At 42.0% G+C, this 19,724-nt stretch overlaps 1 protein-coding gene and 2 pseudogenes across 1 annotated transcript in view; all 3 read right to left on the reverse strand.

Annotated features, from left to right (window-relative positions):
* LOC137657574 (dihydroorotate dehydrogenase (quinone), mitochondrial-like) overlaps positions 1-19,724 on the reverse strand; it is a 207,377-nt gene that overhangs the window by 24,872 nt on the left and 162,781 nt on the right. Inside the window, exons 6-7 of the mRNA XM_068391908.1 lie at positions 15,153-15,306; positions 6,370-6,529 (exon numbers count right to left, since the gene is read on the reverse strand). Coding sequence (XP_068248009.1) covers positions 6,370-6,529; positions 15,153-15,306 — 314 coding nt within the window. The remainder of the gene's footprint in view (positions 1-6,369; positions 6,530-15,152; positions 15,307-19,724) is intronic.
* LOC137657961 (uncharacterized) lies at positions 7,172-9,023 on the reverse strand (annotated as a pseudogene).
* Positions 9,449-12,871, reverse strand: LOC137657962 (uncharacterized; annotated as a pseudogene).

Raw genomic sequence — 19,724 nt, forward strand, 5'->3', positions numbered from 1 at the left:
GTTATATTGTTCGCTTTTGCCCACAGCTGGAGATCTTTGCTGCCTCGTAAAGGGAATCCGAACGAGTGCCTCCCTGTTTCCTGATGTAGGCCAACGCTGTGATGTTGTCTGCGTTGACCTGTACTAACTTGTTTGGACCTCCTCCTGGAATTATATTAGCACTAGATGAATGGCCACCAGTTCCTTCACGTTTATGTGCCATTTCTTCTGATGGTCTTCCCATAGACCCGAGATCTCGCCCTTCCCCAGTGTTTCACCCCACCCCACTTCTGATGCGTCTGAATACAACACTAGGTCGGGGTTCTTCTGTTGAAGTTCGAAGCCTTCTTGTAGCTTGTTGGGGTCGTCCCACCAACTCAACTGATTCCTGATTCCCAGAGGGATCGGAATCCACGTCTCTAGGCCTTGGTCTCTTGTCCAAAATCTTGACAGATGGAACTGAAGTGGACATAGATGTAGTCACTTGTAGATCCTCCAGACACTTTCCTTGCAACCTGGCTCTGATTATCCAGTCGTCCAGGTACATCGATATTCGTACCCCTTCCAGATGCAACCAGAGAGCCACGTTCGATACCACTCGTGTGAAAACGTAAGGAGCCGTACTTAGTCCAAAACAAAGTGTTCTGAACTGAACAGTTGTTGAGTAGAGTGATGTACAAACCTCAGATATTTCCTGTAGTTCGGGTGAATTGGGACGTGAAAATATGCGTCCTGCAGGTACATCGACACCATCCAGTCTCCTTGTCTGGTGCCTGCTAGGACTGACACAGATGTCTCCATAGCAAACTTGACTTTGCTCACGTACTTGTTAAGTGGACTTACGTCCAGAACGGATCTCCAATCCCCCGAGTTCTTGGGTACCAGAAGTATGTAGCTGTCAACTCTAACGGCTTTGGCGAAAGAGGAGGCTTCCTTAGGAAGGGAATTTGTATCCTTCCTTCAGTACTTCGACTGTCCAATCGTCCACTCCCCTTTGGCTCCACTCTTGCCAGTAGTGGGAAAACCTGGCTCCCACTTGTGTCTGGAGGTTGTTGAGTTCACTTTTTAGGTTTCGGTTGCTGTTTGGGGTTTTACGAGGTTGCCCTCCAGCAGCCATTCTCTGGCTTCCTCTTGAAAAGGCTTCTTGCCAGAAGAACTTTCCTCGCAGTCCTTGTAATCAGATCTTGCGTTGCTTGTTGCGCAAGAGCTGCCGATAAATCCTTCACTAGCTCTGAAAGGAAGAGGTGTTTGGTCAAGGGAGCATACTAGAGCTCTGCTCTCTGAGCGAGCGTCACTCCTGACGACAGGAAAGAAACAGCATAGCTCTTTTCTTAATAATACCTGCTGTGAAAAGGGCTGTTAGTTCGACTGTCCCGTCCCTCACAGCTTTATCGAGACAGGCAATAAGGTGCATTTGCGTCTCGTTCTTTTCGTCCGTAACATCTGCGAGGGCTCCAAGAGTCCAGTCCATCAAAGTGAAGATTTCAATTGTCCTGAAGCCCCTTTCAGCAAGTGGTCCTTTTCCGAAGTGGACCACATAACTTTAGTCTTAGTCATGGCTGTTCTACGCGAGGCGTCTACGAGTCTGGAGAAGTCCCCTTGGGAAGAGGCAGGAACTCCCAAGCCGAGAGCCTCCCCAGTCTCGTACCACACGCTAGATCTAGAAGCCAATCTTGTTAGGGGGAAGGATAAGGTTGTCTTTCCCTGTTCCCTTTTCTTCAAAGTCCAGTCATTCAACGTCGAAAAAGCCCTCTTCACCGATCTGGCTAAAACTGTCTTCTTGAAGGAGGAAGACTTCTGGGGTCTACCCTTCATAAACTGCGAGGGCAGGCTCCAAGGAACAGCCTGCTGAAAATCATTCGGAAATAAGTCCGCCAGGCCTTCTCCATCATGAGGCCCAATACTACACCGTATTCTAGAAGTTTTATTCCAGCTGTTACCAAGTTGTGGAATGGTCTTCCTATTCGGGTAGTTGAATCAGTAGAACTTCAAAAGTTCAAAGTTGGAGCAAATGTTTTTATGTTGACCAGGCTGACATGAGTCTTTTTATAGTTTATATATAACATATCTGTTTTGACGTTGTTAATGGTTTATATAGGACATATCTGTTTTGACGTTGTTACTGTTTTTGGAATGATTTATTGTTAATTTATTCTCATCATTTATTTATTTCCTTATTTCCTTTCCTCACTGGGCTATTTTTTCCTATTGGAGCCCTTGGGCTTATAGCATCTTGCTTTTCCAACTAGGGTTGTAGCTTGGCTGGTAATAATAATAATAATAATAATAATAATAATAATAATAATAATAATAATAATAATAATAATAATCTTTTCAGATCCGCCTCAGGGAAAGTTTCTTGCGTCTCCTCCTCTGAGATCTCTTCCAAATGATTAGCGATTTCTGATGTCGAACGAGTGAGGGAATCACACGCATCGTCCTACTTGTGTGCGTCATGCATGCGTCCAGCATGTTGCGAGGGAGCATCACGATCCTTGTCACCTCCCGTCACACGTCCAGCTTGCTGCGAGGGAGCATGTATGAGCGCTGCAACTTGCAGCGAGTCCGCGTCTTGCTGGCTGTTAGTGTCTCGCTGTCCTAACTCCGGTCTTATCCTGACTTCTGGCGTCAAGGAGTCCAATATCATGACGCCTGGTGTCACGTTGTTCCAACACTAGACGCTCGGAACTATGACGTTCGCGATCTTGACGCTCGGAACTATGACGTTCGCGATCTTGACACTCGGAACTACGACATTCGCGATCTCGACGCTCGGTTTCATGACGTGATTGGCTTTCTGACACTAGGCGTCATGGCGTTTAGAATCTTGACGCTCGAGCGTCATGACGAGCAACTCTCTTCTTGTCTAGCAGGAAGGGAAATACGTAAGACGCCAGCCCCGTCTGTGAGCTGCTTCATCCGACGGCGAAGATAACACTTTTACCTAGCCTTTCCCATGCCGAGGGCGAGCTTCCTGGTTAGCGTCAACAAGTACGTTCGAGGGGACGACTGCTATGGGGCTAACGCCTCTCGCCTCCCTTAGCCTGTCGACATTCCTTCTCCCAGGGGTTGGGGAGCATGGAAGAGGTCCAGGGCTAGGAGAACGACAGGTCCAAGCAGCCGCACCCTCCACTGCCCTGATTTAAGCACTGAAACTAGCACTTTTAACTCTTTCACATCAGACCATAATTTAGATCTGCCCACTGCGAGAGATTCTACTCTTTCGCTAAGGGCTAGAATGAGAATTCAATAGGCTATACGATTAATATTAGTATTCCCAATATCGAAATATTAAATAACGATACAAAGTATTTGTGGAACTGTAACGATCGTCATGAGTACTACGTAGCGTAAATTGACTGTACGCTAGTTTTAGTCTCTGATAACAGATCGATGATTATCTAAAGAAAGTACTGTATACTAATAGGACAAATATTTACTTAAAAATAATATATTTCCCTTACATTATAAAAATTAAATACTTATGCTTTGTAAGTTAGTATTTTCTTTACATTCCTTGCAAGAAAAAGAAATTAATTTACATATTTGCAAGTCATTCTTCGTAGAGTTTACGTCACATGATTTGTGACGTCATAGTGCTGGCGGAATGATTTCCTTCCACCATCATGACTTTAAGAGTTGGTTCGTTAGCTTTTACAGTAGGGGGAAAAATTCCTGATCCTATCCCTTTCAAGCTTACAAACATAGCGATCATATTCCAAAAGAAAAAGAAAAGTACACACATGCCCTCTGCATTTCTACATACTGTGTGGGGATCAAGAGCAGCTTTTGAAAGCCGGTCTTGCACCCCTTCACACAAAGTCTAACAACAGAGGCAGCCATCTTGAAAATCCAGAAAACAAGTTAAAATAAACTGTCCAAGTCGGACCAAGAAAATCTATCTAATTCGTGTGAAAAAGAAAGGAAAATCCAATATCAGCGAAAGCCATCAACCAAAAAAAAGCAATGGGTACTTCACCAATTTGTAGTTAAAGCAAACCCAAACAAAGTAGAGCGAATTTCTGTGTTGCTAGAACGACGGCAGGGAATTTCTGAGGACAAATGGGAATGGTTCCAGGTACCTGCATAGAGGGAGCACAGGTATGATCACCTGGCCACCTATCGGTGATTGCCGCGAATTTTGAATTTCTGCCGTGCGCGACGAATCGGCGGGATAAAGCTATATATATGTAACTACCAGGGAAGTTAGATATTTAAAAATATTGTTTTTGAATACAAAACTAATAATTTGCACTGCCTGAGTGGGTTTATCAGTAGGAAGACTTCTTGCAGTTTCCAGCTACTAAACCAGTGTACTTGGAGCATGGAAAACAATTACAGGTATGGGCAATGCATCTTACAGATCTTTTCAATAATAATGGCTTCCTAGTAAAGTTCTGTCTCATACTAACCAAGATGATCAAAACAACAAAGCAATTGGTCTCCCTTCAAATCCTAAAAACTGACACTCCATATAACTGAATATGGAAGAAGGGATAAGAATAAAAAAAAAATAGTTTAAGACAACCTTCCAAATTGGTTCTGTTAAAACTTGGTCTGCCTCTACGACCTGGGCGAATATATAAAAATATACTTTAGTTGTAATGGGCATCCAGGAAGTGATATTCAAATTAGCATTTACATCTAAATTCATTTAGAAGGATGAGGTAGAGAAGGGCTCAACTTCATGTTCCTTCATATTTAGACTAGATTCTTGAGAAACTTATGGACTGGTCAGATCATTTGATGACATACACCAGATCTACTGTACCTCTCAACTTCTTCTCACTGTTTTTAATAGAGCTTTCAATACATTTTTCAAGACAAACATGCACCTAATTCCCTTTACCAGTAGCAGTAACGTGGCAATGAATGCATTAGATGCTCCCATGTTAATTACTGAAAGAACAGAATGTAGTAAGTCCACCATTACAGGCCTCAACGTAGCCCTCTAGAAGTGGTGTCTGTTATGGCTCTGATTGCAATTCCTCAGGTTTATTCAAGAGGGCTGATTTTGGAGTTAAGCTCTTCCCCTGTTTTATTCATTATCATCTTCCTGTTCTGAAGGATTTTCCAAGACATTACTTACTGGTCTTCCCATTTTTTTTTTTTTTTTTTTGTTTACTTTGTAAGGGAACATTTGTCTATTCTTTTATCAAGGGACCCGTTTTGGCAGTTGAAGTACTAGCCATTATAATTACACCATTAGAGCAAGCCTAGTATATGCCAGAGGCCAAGCTTGTAAGCGAACGATGAGGACTGCCATCCAAAAGATAAAACAACAGATCAGTTTTTGCCTATACTTTAACAGATTTTTCTAGTAGATATATCTTGTTCTAAGGGAATTAGAACATCCATACATGAAATAAGAGGTTGTTTATGAGTGCTTACTTCTGCATATGAGGGGATATAAAGATCCAGGCTACCAACTCAACCTTCTGCCTTGCAATCTGAAAGAGCAGACTGGATTGCGGGAAACCAAGGGCTTCACAGTAGAAGAATTTAAAATAAATAAAAAACAAGGCTCTATGAAAGGATCTCATATCTGCGATGAGCTGTGCACCAACAGAACCCTTACTGGAATCTACTTTTTACCAACCCTGAAAACTGTATCAGGGTTTTGTGGAAAGATGGGGGAAATATAGAAATGAATCTTTGAGCATAAAAAAAATTAGCAAGTAGGCAAAGCAAATGACAGAGCCATCCGTTGGATACAAGAGTGGTACAATAAGATATGATGATTAGTGGATAGATTTGAACATAATGTACCATTTTTTTCAATAAGTTTAAGGAACTTCACTGAAAAATTTGCTCTTTCATGTTAGTAAATCAGCAGGTCATACCAAATTATCAGTATTAGATGAGAAATAGAGTGAGAGAATACCAATCTTGTTTGTATAATAATGTAGTATATTATAATTACAGTACTGTATTATTTGTATACATTATCAATATTATATATGTAACCATATGCATAAAGTTTAGGGTCCCTATTATATGTGAATTTTGCCAGCCTCGTGGGGTGGGTCTCCAAACTTGACATCTATAGATAAGCAGGAAGTACTATATATGTCTATATTACTCAAAGGAGCCCAACCTGTCAAGTCAGAATATGAGGAACAATAATTTGGCACCTTGTGATTCTAGTTGGACTCGAACAGTTATCCTCAAAAATTACAATGCTCTAAATAACAAATTAAAAACAAAAGACCTGGTCTGGTTACACTACTATACTTGACATTAGATTCTTACAAGAAAAGCAGATAATCACAAAGGCTTTGCCCAAATTCAATTACAGTATTGGTGAGTTAACCCAAATCTATAGTTTAAGTTGGGTTAACTATGATCAAGTACACGAGACAACAAAAACACGGCAGGAAAATTCCTTACCTCAACAATTCTTCCAGTTCATTTGTAATTTTCTTAACAAGGGGTGGACCATGATAAATTAAACCAGAGTAAAGCTGTATTAGACTGGCACCAGCACGGATTTTTTCATAAGCATCTTCTCCACTGGATATACCTCCCACACCAATAATAGGAAGACAACCTACACATGAGCAAAAATACAAGGATAGTTTTAAAGAGCAATGGCAATATTATGTTAAATATAGTAATACACACTAAAAATGGATTTTGACAAAGGAAAAATTTATTTCTGGGCGAAGGACCTGTGTCGCTCTGTGAAATGCTCCTTAGGTATAAATACTGCTAAATATACCAGAGAAAAAGTTGCATGGTATGCCAGGAATATACACAGCTCGCTCACCCTTATAGGGTGTCGTTATAGTAACTGGGGCGTGTTAAAACCACTATCAGAGGTCCCTTACCAATTAGTCTTCTCCTTCCTCAACATCCCCCGTTACTACGAGGTGCCGTTCTACATCCGACTACTGCCCGCTACTACCACCCCCACCCACGTGCCTCCCATTATTACTAATAGCACCCCAAGCTTGGGCCAGCCAAGGGGGAGGAAAAAAGGGGGGTGGGTTCATTGGGCGACACAGGTCCCTCGCCTAGAAATAGATTTTTCCTTTGTCAAAATCCCTTTTCTGGGCTCAACCTGTGTCGCTCCCTGAAATAGTAACAGAGAATTGGTCACATAAGCTTGGAAATACACATATAGTTAAGGAACTGAAATAAAATTAGAATAATTTAATTAAGTGTGTTTTAATAATAAACCTTAATTTTACTAATCTCTTAAATTACAATACCAGGTCAGAGATCCAAAACTTATTGGTAAAATTAGAGAAAAAACTTCCAAAAATGAAGAACATAGGATGTCTAAATATAATACAATAAACATTAGTAATATATATACATCATAAGCATGGGTTAAAGTGTAATCCAAATGAAGGTCAAGATTAAAGCAGGGACAATAAGCAAGGCAGGTAGGAGAAAGGGCACTAAAAGGAAATAATATTATATGAAGATAGGACCCTGTTATAATGGTTCTGTTATATCCGGAGGAACCACATTCCCTGCTGCCACTGTTGCAAATTTTAGAGCTTCCAAGGATTTTTAGATAGTGGCGTTTGAATACTGCCGGTGATTTCCAGCCTGTATATCTTTTTAATTCTTCAAAATTCATGTGATGAAAATAATTGACTGATGTAGCCACTGCTCGGATATCATGGGCATGTAGGACTGATTCCGGGTTGGCATGTTTAATAAAATAAAGAATCTGTTGTCTGATTCCTTTCAGGGAAATGGTTCCTCCATTCTCTCTAATAAACAAAGGGCCTGAAGACTTATTAGGAGTTCTATTCAAATAGGCTTTCAGAATGTTAACTGGGCACAGAGATAAATCCTGTGGAAGTGGGACAATCTTCCACGGGGACCATCTATTCTGTGGATCCTCACTCTTTGCTATGAATTTTCTATCTGGAGAGATTAATATTTCACCAGAAGAAAGAAAGTCAATGTGATCTGGTTCTCTAGATAATGTTGAGAGTTCAGATATTCTGGCTGCTGAGATTAAACTTATCAAAAATAACGTCTTCCTAAGAAGAGTTATTTAAGTGCATGAGTCATTATCAGTGTCAGAAGATAGTTTAAGGACATCATTTAAAAACCAGGAAACTGTGTGAGGACAAGTTACTGGTTTTAGTCTAGCACAGGCTCTCGAAATAGAAGAAAAATACAAATCTGTAAGATTTATATTGAACCCGAACTGAAATATGGAGTTTTTATGATAAAACAAAGTTTTATGAATACTTACCTGGCAGTCATATATATATAGCTATAGTTGGAGACTAGCTATATACAGTATATATATATAACTGCCAGGTAAGTTCTATTCATAAAAATGATCTTTAAAGCAGATTTAATTGTAGTAATAGTATTAGCGGCTAGGCCTCCTTCAAACAAAGTTTTGAAAAAGGTAACTGCCAGATTCATAGTCATTGTCTGAACCTCTAAGTCTTTCAGAAATTTGGCTAGCTTCCTTATGGCAGAATCATATTGCCGAAGGGTAGATTATCTTTTGTCTGACTCTAGGAGCAATGTGTTAAGAGGGTCAATCTCAGCATCTTTTTGTGCTGCAAATTTCATAAAGTCCATAAAGTTAGGGCACTCTGAATTCTTGAGGAAGCTGACACACTGTGAGTTTGTACTATCTGTGTTAACTTTGGGTTGGGAATCCGCCGAGGACAGAGTCCTAGTTCCACCAAGAGAGGAAACCAGTTGCTTTAGGGCCAATTGGGGGCTACTAGGGCAATCTGTCCTTTGAAAGTCCTGAGCTTGTCCAGGACTTTCATTAGCATGTTTATAGGTGGAAACAGGTAAATCCTCCGCCAGTTGTTCCAGTCTATGGACATGGCGTCTGTGGCATAGGCCAGAGGGTCCAGGTTGGGGGCTACATAACATTGTAGCTTGTGGTTGGATTACGTGGCAAATAGATCTACTTGGAGATCCGGAACTTGTCGGCAGATCCAATTGAATGACTTTTTGTCTAAGGACCATTCCGACTCCAGCGGAGTTTTGACAATGCATCCGCGACTACATTCCTTACCCCCGCCAGGTGAACAGCTGACAGGCGCCAATGGTTCTTTGTTGCCATTGAGAAGATTTATGTGACTTGATTTGGAACCTCCCCTTTTTATGCAGTGGACTATCACCGCGTTGTCTAGTATTAGTCTGATATGTTGTTTCTTTGATGGGGAAAGTCTTTTTAGAGCCAAGAGCACTGCCATGGCCTCTAGGATATTGATGTGTAGTTGACAGAATGTCACTGACCACAAACCTTGTATGGATTACTAATGCCGGTGGTGGGAATTGTAGAGGTACTGATTTTGCTAGGTTTTTGACTCTCGTCCATGGTTGAAGTCTTTTCCTCAGTATTGATGGAATCCGAGAAATTTTGTCTAGATTTTTCCTGTTTGATTTGGATCGCCAAACTCAATTGATGGCTTTCAGTAATATGTGTGTTACTGAGGCAAACTGGAGTGAGCCTAGAATTCTTTCTTGGTTACTCCGGGATGTTAGTTTGTCTTTTAGAAAGCTTTTCCTGTTTCTTGCTATCTCTTTCCTCTTCTTTGGTGGAATCGACAGCTTGTGTGTGGTCAGGTTCCATTGTAAAATTAACCACTGGACGCATGTTGCCGGAGTAAGACGGGACTTTTTGAAATTTATTTGGAACCCTAAGTATTCCAGGAATTTTATTACTTGGTCCGTCGCCTTGTGGCATTCCTCGACGCTGTTGGCCCAAATAAGCCAATCGTCTAGGTAGGCCACTAACTGTATTCCTTGAGTTCTCAGCTCTTGGACTACTGTCTCCGCCAACTTCATGAATATCCGGGGCGCTATATTGAGTCCGAACGGCATCACTTTGAAGATATATACCCGTTTGCCTAGCTTGAATCCTAGGAAAGGACGAAAATGCCTTGCTATCGGAACATGATAATAAGCGTCTGTAAGATCTATAGAGGTGGTGACGGCCCAACGGGGATGTAAGGTCCGCACCTGCGAGACGGTCAGCATATGGAACTTGTCGCATTGAATATATGTATTCAAATGGGACAGATCTAAGATTACTCTTCGTTTGTCCGAGTCTTTCTTTGGCACGCTAAACAAGCGACCTTGAAATTTTAAGCGTTTTACCTCTTTTATTGCATTCTTCAGGAGATCTTTGGTGAAAAGTGTTAGATCTGCCGTTGGAATCTGATAAAAACTGGTTGGTGGAGGGGGCCCTTGTATCCAACTCCACCCCAGGCCCTTCGTTATTATGCTGTGTGCCCGTTTGCTGAAAGTCCAACGGCTCCGGAAGAGGTATAGCCTCCCTCCTACCTGAGGAGTCTCATTGGTTTGCAGGTCTGCTTCCACGGCTCCCTCGGAATCCTCTGCCCCTCCCGGACGCTCTTCCGCTGCCTCTATGGCGAAAGGTTCCCCTAGCTCTACTACCTCTCACATGCCTATTATACCCGTGAAACACTCCCTGTGATTCAAAGGAAGGGTTATACGCCAGAGACGTAGTAAATGGAGTAGTGGCTAGTTGTTGTTGAGGTGGCTGGCTTACCCACACATATTGTTGTTGTGGCTGAGTTTTTGAGGTGGAAGGGTGGCTCATCTGGGATACTGGCAATGCTTGTACCACAGCTTGAGTCCGTGGACCTTGGAAGGATTGAAACTCCCTTGGTCTTTTCCTGCCTCTTGATTGTGTTCCGGTGGGTTCGAATTTTCCTTTAGGAATTAGACGCCACCGGACTTTGAGGCTTTGGTTGACTCTGGCTGCTTCTCCGAGGACGCTATTTACCACGTCCTCCGAGAATAGGTCCGCTCCCCAGATTGAGGCCTTAATTAGTCAGTTAGGCTCGTGCCTAATGGAGGCCTCAGCTAAGACGTGCTTCCGGCAATTGTGTCGCGCCACTGCTAAGTCATATGCATCACATTGTAGTGTGTGAAGCAAGGACTTTGTCAAGATTTTAAAAAGTGGCTCCTCGGCATAGACTAATGAAGTCATATCCGCCATCATGGCTGAATTGATAGATCTACTCAGCCTGATTCTTGCTTCGTACTCTATTCTAATCAGAGTCCAGAAGTCTGGGGAGTCGTTCACTGAACTGTGTGGTGGCACAGTCCGGGTTCAATTTCCCTGCCGTGAAAGTAGCTGGTGCGTCAATCCAGCATTCTTGGTCTCCCAGGAACAACAGGGAAGTTGGGTCCGTTACTTTTAGTTGCGGCATGGGCTTGTCTTCAATAGCCGCTTGTAAGGTAAGGTCTACTACCTTTGTGGTGCATGGTGTTGGGGTTTGCCCTTCCACCACAAACATAGTATACGTACCTTTATGAGGGGTTAATTTCGTATTGACACATTCCCAATCATTTGAAGTCCGGACCCAGGCAGACTGAGCTTGCTCTTTTGGGAAGACAACGGTTTCCTTGGGAACCTTGTCAACCCTTATTAGCGCTTCCTCTGTCAGGCGCGTAACCAGGGAAGGGGAATTGTAAACCCGGCGGGTAGAATTCAAAATCTTCTACCGGACAGGTACCACATCCTTCAATTCTCAACATGCCCTCGGAGAACGATGCATGAAGAGCCAATCGCCACGGGTTGTTCTTAACGAACGCCGGGAGCTTTGACGCGTCCGGGACCACAAACTGCTCTTGTTGTGGTAGCCCGGATCGCAAGAGATTTTCTATCAGATTTTCCCGATTTTGCAGTCTCAGGGCTAAATTGTCCATAGACTGCGGCGATTGGCAATTGGTCCAATCTGGGATTGGACTATAATACCCATCCTCTCCATGAGCTGGCTCGAGAAGGCTACCGGATCGAAAGCAAGTTCCGGCGTCTTCCCCTTTGAGCTCCTTGCTCTCGACCCTTGATGTAGAGGATTAGCCCTTGCCGAGTCCATCAGTAGCTTAGAAGCTGAAGATGGTCTGGTTGGGAGTGTTTTGGGTAGCTTAGAAGGCTTGCCAGCTTTGGGTAGGGCCTTCTTCATATGTTTTACTTTAGGGGCTACTGAGCATGGCTTGTCCCTAGCCATGACATTCCCAGTGAACCCCTGGAAAGAAATGATAGAGGAAGAGTTAGACTGCGCCGGACTAAGAAGAGGAATCTTAGACCAGATGCCACCTGCCTCACTTACCTCCCAACCTTGTCCGGCGGAGTCGACGACCATCGGTCCGACATATAAGTTGATCGCTGCTACATCTTCCAATACGTCATCGCCTAGTCCCTCCAGATCTTCAGGGAGGACTTGAGTCTCTTCCCTGATCCTGGAGATGATTGGGGCCGCTACTTCCGTTGCCACTGCCGCTGACATCTTGGCATTCGGGTAAAGCAGGGCGCACATATCTTCCGCCAGGATATACTGCTTCTTACCCTTCATATTACGGCCAAAGCCACCGACCCAGGTCTTGAGGGTCGCCAGGGAAGCACTCTTAATGGCTTGAGTGGTCTGAAAGAGATATTCCTGTTAGAACTTAACCTATAAAAGACTATGTATTTTTCAAGTTACAAATTTCCAATATGCTCAATAATCATTTCCAATATCCTCAATAATTATTTCTAGAGGACGGAATGTTGTACATAACAAGTCACTCGTTACGTCTGAAACCAAAGCGTAACAGATCTCTAATCCTTCCGGATGCCAAACCAAAAGGTTGTCCACCTGGACCGCACACCCGGCATGAAATCGGCAGGCCTCATGCCCGCACGATTGCTGCAACACAGCAGTGCATGCTGTCTCCTGACAGCGTACCACCTGTAAAGTTAAATTGATATATGAGTATTGAATTTTGATTGTGCCAGAAGATCCGGCTACATATATAGTTAAGTTAAATCTGCTGTGCTTAGCTCAGCGGGATTGCATGCTTTCTTAATAACTATACAATAAGCATTTTACAATGGTACCTTATATTCTCTTTTCTTTCCTCTGTCAGTTAATGTCATCCAAGGAATTGTTATTATAGATATTTGGAACAGGCGGAAACGATGGTTGGATTAACCTTACCAGTCCGCCGGCTCCAGAGAGAAGAATTTTTCTATGAGACTTCTCTCAACCTTCCGTACCCCTACCGGAGTGGCATGTACGAACTGATGAAGAAAGGCTAGGGACAAGCGGAACAGGATTCAGTTATCTAGTATTCCATCGGCCCCGGAATGCGTGAAGCACTACATTAAAATGAACTAAATATTGATGACAAGGAGGTACAAAGAAAAAAGAATATAGGGACACCAATATTAGTGCCGGAATACTCGGTTGGAAGTATGGATTCCTACCATTGTAAATCCGGCCCGATAAAAATATAAATTAAGGGAATACTAAGCTCCGTTTGTAACCATCTTCCCGGGTCAACCATTCCGTTAATATCCTTTTATATAAGGGATAAACTTATGGGATCAGAACAGGGTATATTTACCTGAATCCGATCAAAGAATTATAGCTACCAATTTATAGATATGATTCTCAAGTTTATCCCAGTCCTCCCAGGGCGGAAGGATAGCAAAGATGGAATTCTGGGGATAGGAGGATACGAGGTACGTAGCGAGGTGCATACCCACTTCCGCGTGTCTGGTGGCCAACCATGACGAGCTGAGGAGAAAGTGCTACCCGCATCGACTCACGGAGCGTGTGAGCCATGTCTCTCTCTCAGCTGTCTTCCCTCTCTCCTTTATAGAATGTGACTCAAGCCTACTTCCAGAGGTTAGGGTGTGGCGAATATTCCACCGAGATGGGTACAGGTGGAGGGAGACAACCAAGAAGAGTGGCTCGCTTGAGATCAGGTGATCACTGTGGCCGGTCAGGTGGGACAACACTCCGAGACACAGTGGAACCACCCGACTGAGGCAGTAGGCCTATGGCTTTCTGTCCAATGCATGCAGATCAAATAATAATAATAATAATAATTTACTTAAAATATGTGTTCTAAAGTATGCGTTCTAAAGTAAAGTAGGCTATAACGACATAATGTGAGTAAAAAGGGATAAGGAGATAGGGAGAGGAACATGGTGTGATACGGGCGTATAGCCTAGCCCTCAAAAATTGGGTATAATGCCAACCTGGTCAGGAAGACTAAACTGCTCTAAACAATAACTAGCCCTCCAAAATTGGGTATAATGCCGACCTGGTCAGGTAGTACAATTACTTAAGGATATCATCCTATAAAGTTTAAACATGTCCCAACTCCCTGCATAATATTCAATAAGAACATCTTAACCTAGATATAATATACGTATATCGAAGGGGAAACTCACTGGCGTACGCTACCTTCCGAAGCCGCGTACGGCCCGGTCGGGTAGGCTAACCACATGAACGCCAAAATAACCTAACTAATACTCAAACATTAATAAACTTCAATAACCATAATTAATGACTGTATAAGATGTCTAGAGCTAAATAAACAAGACTACAATTAGTATGAGGAACTAATTGAAAGTCGTAAATAATCATGAAGCTCTCGGAGATAGCAACACCAAAATGGCTGCCGAGGGTAAGGCATCATACAATACTGCCGAGACTAAAATTTACAATATTATTGATTTTACGTGTGTCGCTACCTCTAATGATCAAAAGAGATAATTGCAATACTTAACTTGGGAGTAGGAGTCTCCAAAAGGTCAGAAATCACAACACAGTAAAAAAGAAGCTACGAACACAGAACGTGTGTGGATATCACGGTGCTGATAAAGGAATGATGGGAGGCGCGTGGGTAGTAGTGGTAGTAGCGGGAAGTAGTCGGATGTAGAACAGCACCTCGCAGTAACGGGGGATGTTTAGGAAGGAGAAGACTAATTGGTAAGGGACCTCTGATAGTGGTTTTAACACACCCCAGTTACTATACCGACACCCTATAAGGGTGAGCGAGCTGGGTATATTCCTGGCATTCCATGCAACTTTTTCTCTGGTATATTTAGCAGTATTTATACCTTAGAAATGGTGCTATAAGGAACATTTCACAGAGCGACACAGGTTGATCCCAGAAATAGCAATAATAAAAACCGCTTGAACCCATCCAAAAATACTAATAGTAAATTTAACATAAAAAAAATGCTTAATAATAACGTTTATATTTTTACAAGGTGCTTTTTACCTAGCAAAAATAAAATATCATATGCATAACCAAGGAATTCATGCTAAATTAATACCCAATACTGTACAGTACTGTACGGTATATTCTAACTAAAATAAGTGTTTTCTATTGAACACTACTACTAATAAAAAAAACCATACCATCAGTAAGATGGTAAAAATCTCTGATGGTGCTGGTAGCAAGAGACTTCAAAGGTTCCCCACTCAATCCACCAATCTCCTCCTTTCTCTCACATTGCAAGGTTGATGGGCGAGTTACAGTGGTGTTGCTGATTATCAGACCATTTATCTGTTGCTGGTAAAAGAAGAAAAAAGTTATGAAATTAGACAAAAAATTTAGTACCACTACACTGTACTGTACTATATTTCCAAGAGTATAGAGTTCATACTAAAGTATTTATATATATTCACTTCAGGGATAATAATTCTGCCAGCCATGTATTTGTCTGAAAAGATCTGTTCTATATGGTATATGAATCATTTGCCTTCCTAGAAGAGGCCACAGGTCTGTGAACTGCTTCCTATGAGGCCAAAATGGGGATATATGAATCACTGTTGCTTTTTTTTGAAGCTCAAAGTTGGTCGATGACAGTTGATGAATCATGGAAGAAAATTAAAAGCTCCGGGTCAGACGAAAAAGTATTCTTGACTTTTCTCTCCTTGTTCCTAGTTCCTATTCATAATACTAGGTATGCAGTTAATTCTAATAGTCAGGCCTTCTCCATCATGAGGCTCAATACTACACAGCATTCTAGAAGTTTTGGTCCAGCTATGACTAAGTTGTTCCTTGTTCCTAATTCCTATTTGTAATACTAAGTATGCAGTTAACTCTAATAGTCAGGACTTCTCCATCATGAGGCTCAGAGTTCTAGAAGTTTTATTCCAGCTAGGACCAAGTTGTGGAATGATCTTCCTAATCGGGTGGTTGAATTGGTAGAATTTCAAAAGTTCAAAATTGCAGCAATCTTTTTATGTTGAACAGGCTGACTTGTGTATATTTTTATAGTTTATATATGAAATATCGGTTCTAATTTTGTTACTGTTCTTACAATATTTTATTTTAATTGTTTACTTTTTTCATACAGGTTATTTACTTCCATGTTTCCTTTCCTAACAGGGCTATTTTTCCTAGAGCCCTTGAGTTTATATCAACCTGCTTTTCCAAATAGGGTTGTAACTTAGCTAGTAATATTAATAATAATAATAATAATAATAATAATAATAATAATAATAATAATAATAATAATTATAATAATAATAGACTGAAGTTTGTTCATTTTATGGAGATGTTTTTTCTCAATTTCTTTACTTCTTAAGGGAAAAAATTTACTTATGATAAAAGAAATCTCTTTAAACATAGAATAAGCTAAGAACATGAAATATGTTCCGCTGTACATTTCATCATTTTTCAATTTGTGAAAAAAATGCTGCATGAACTGGTAGTCATAAACAGGTTTTACAGCATTAATTAACGAGCTAACTGAACTCGCTACCAGTAAAAAGAAATTTAATTTCCTGTTTAACCTTGGTGCTTCAAACTAAAAATCCAAAATCTAAGTTTAGTATAATTGACCACATTTTATACTATGTGATGGTAATTCTAGAAAGCTTTCTTTAAAAGAAAAGTTCAAAATTTTTGGCTAACAAATAAGGAAGTTACCAAGTCTCGTAAATTCTTTATACCTGTAAGTCCTAATTTTTTTATGTTTATTCATTGAAATAAAAAATTTTCTAAAAGAAAAATGATATTTTCATAATGAAATAAATTTTTGAACATACTTACCAGGTAGTTATATATGTAGCTTTAGTCCCTCACGTCACGGTAGAATTTCAAAACGCGCGGCAATCGTCGATTGGATAGCCAAGTGTACCACCGGTGCGCCCTCTACCCAGGTATCTGGAACCATTCCAACTATTCCTCAAATCTTCCATGCCCTTAGTCTCTAGAGGGGAGGAGGGTGGGAATTAAATTATATATAACTACCAGGTAAGTCTGTTCAAAAATTTATTTTATTATGAAAATATCATTTTTAAACATCTGACTTACCTGGTAGTTATATATATAGCTGATTGACACCTTTGGTGGAGGGTCAGGGACAGCCAACATCTTTGGAATTTACGTAAGAGTTAATAAATAAACTTAAGGGTTCGTACCTGTTAAGGAAGCTGACTTCAATGATTTAACGCTCATTATGTCCGCTTTCCTTAAGAGATCCAGCGATCCACCCAGGGGGCTGAAGACCTCTAGGAGCTGTCAAACCGGTGTATAACCTTTATGTGACAGGAGCTCCTCCAATACCCTTGTTCCGGGCACTCTCAAGAAACAAACTGACCACCTGACTGCAAATCAATGATTGTGGAAGACTGCGTCCAGTCTCCAAATAACCATAAAAATTAACAGTTCCAAGCGAAGAAAAAGGGTATTAGGTTATGGGATTGTAGTGGTAGATCCTTCTCCCACTACTACACTCGCTGCTAAGAATGGTCCCAGAGTGTAGCAGTCCTCGTAAAAAGTCTGTACTTGCTTCAAATAGTGTGAGGCAAACACTGATTTTCTCCTACAGAATGTCATGTCCATGATACTCTGCAAGGACCTACAGTATTCTATTTGAAGGCTACGGAGGTTGCTACTGCTCTAACTTCATGTGCTATGACCTTCAGAAGCTTGAGATCCGCCTCACTACAAAGTGAATGAGCTTCCCTTATTAAGTGTCTGATGAAGAAGGATAGAGCCTTCTTTGACATTAGTAGAGAAGGCATTTTGACTGAGCACCAAAGTGCTTCTGATTTACCACGTAAATCCTTCGTTCTCTCCAGGTAAAACTTCAGGGCTCTTACCGGACATAGGACCTTCTCTAATTCCTTTCCAACCAAATCCGCAAGGTTCGGAATCTCAAAGCCTTGGGCCAAGGTTGTGAAGGGCGTTCGTTCTTTGCTAGAAACCCCAGCTGTAAGGAGCAGAAAGCCTTGTTATGACTAAAGCCTACAGCTTTGCTGAAGGCATGAATTTCACTTCAGGACTACATCTAGATTCCAAGCCGGTGGGTCCTGATGTCCTTCCTTAGAGGTATTGAAGGATCTGAAAAGGTCCTGGAGATCTTTATTATCAGACAAGTCCAAATTTCTAGGTCTGAAGACAGCTGCTAACATACTTCTGTACCCCTTAATGGTTGAGGTCGAAAACTTACACCTCCTTTTAAGGTACAAAAGGAAGTCAGCTATCTGAGTCACAGAGGTACTGGAAGAGGAAAAAGAGTTGTCTCTGCACCATTTTCTAAAAACCTCCCACTTGGATTGGTAAACCTTGATGGTGAAAGCTCTCCTTGCTCTCGCAATCGCACTAGCTGCTTCCTTCGAAAAACTTCTAGCTCTCGTGAGTTTTTCAATAGTCTGAAGGCAGTTAGATGTAGAGCTTGGAGGTTTAGGTGATACCTTTCCAAGTGTGGTTGTTTGAGTAGCTCTACTCTCATAGGGACACTTCTCGGTGTGTCCACCATCCATTCCAGTAGCTCTGTGAACCACTCTCTTGCCAGCCAAAAGGGGACCACTAGCATTATGCTGGTGCCCTCGTGCGACACGAATTTCTGAATCACCTTGTGTACTATTTTGAATGGCGGAAAAGCGTACATATCTAGGTGAGACCAGTTCATGAGGAATGCGTCTATGTGAATTGATTCGGGATCTGGCACTAGAGAACAGTAAGTCTCCAGTCTCTTTGTTTTCGCTGTGGCAAACAGGTCTATGCAAGGACGACCCCACATCTGCCGCAGGCTCTTGCAGACCTCCTGAAAAGCGTCCATTTTGTTGACAAGACTTGACCCTTTCTGCTCAGACTATTTGCCATCACATTTCTTTCCCCTTGAATGAATCCTGTGACTAGACTCACGTTCCTTTCCAATGTCCAGTAAAGGAGCTCTCTCAACGTCTCGTAAAGAAACCTTGAGTAAGTTCCGCCTTGCTTGCCTATGTAGGCCAACGACGTAGTGTTGTCTGAGGTGACCTGCACCACCCTGTTCAGAACTGAATTTTCGAACCCTTTGAGAGCTAAAAAGACTGCCAACAGCTCCTTCTGATTTAAATGTTCTTTTTTCCAGGAACCCGAGATTACCAACTTGCCCTGTGTTGCTCCCCACCCCGAGTCCGAGGCGTCGGAACACAACACTAAGTCTGGGTTCCTCTGCTCTAGAGAAAGACCCCCTTGGAGCTTGACGGGGTCGTTCCACCCCCGAAGATATTGCCTCATGGGCTCTGAAATGGGAATACACTTTGTCTCCAGTTCTATCCCCTTGTTCCAAGGTTGAGGTGGAACTGAAGAGGGCGAAGATTCAGCCTTCCCAAGGAGACAAACTGCTCTAGCGAGGAAAGGGTTCCCCTGATAAATCCAACGTCATCTGCAGATGCTCCAGGCAGCGAATGTAGGAATGAGCTCTGAGGAGCCAGTCGTCCAGATACAGAGAGGCTCTGATACCTCTGGAATGCAGCATTCCTGCTACATTGGACATCAACTTTGTGAAGATTTGAGGCGCAGTGCTTAGTCCGAATCAAAGAACCCGAAACTGGAATACCTCCTCTTTGTACACGAATCTCAGGCATTTCTTGAAGTTCGGATGGATGTGAAAATACGCATCCTGAAGGTCTAACGAGACCATCCAGTCGTCCTTTCTGACTGTCGCTAGGACTGATTTTGTTGATTCCATTGTGAATTCTGTCTTC

This window comes from Palaemon carinicauda, chromosome 18 (assembly GCF_036898095.1).
Source record: "Palaemon carinicauda isolate YSFRI2023 chromosome 18, ASM3689809v2, whole genome shotgun sequence".
Lineage (NCBI taxonomy): Eukaryota > Metazoa > Arthropoda > Malacostraca > Decapoda > Palaemonidae > Palaemon > Palaemon carinicauda.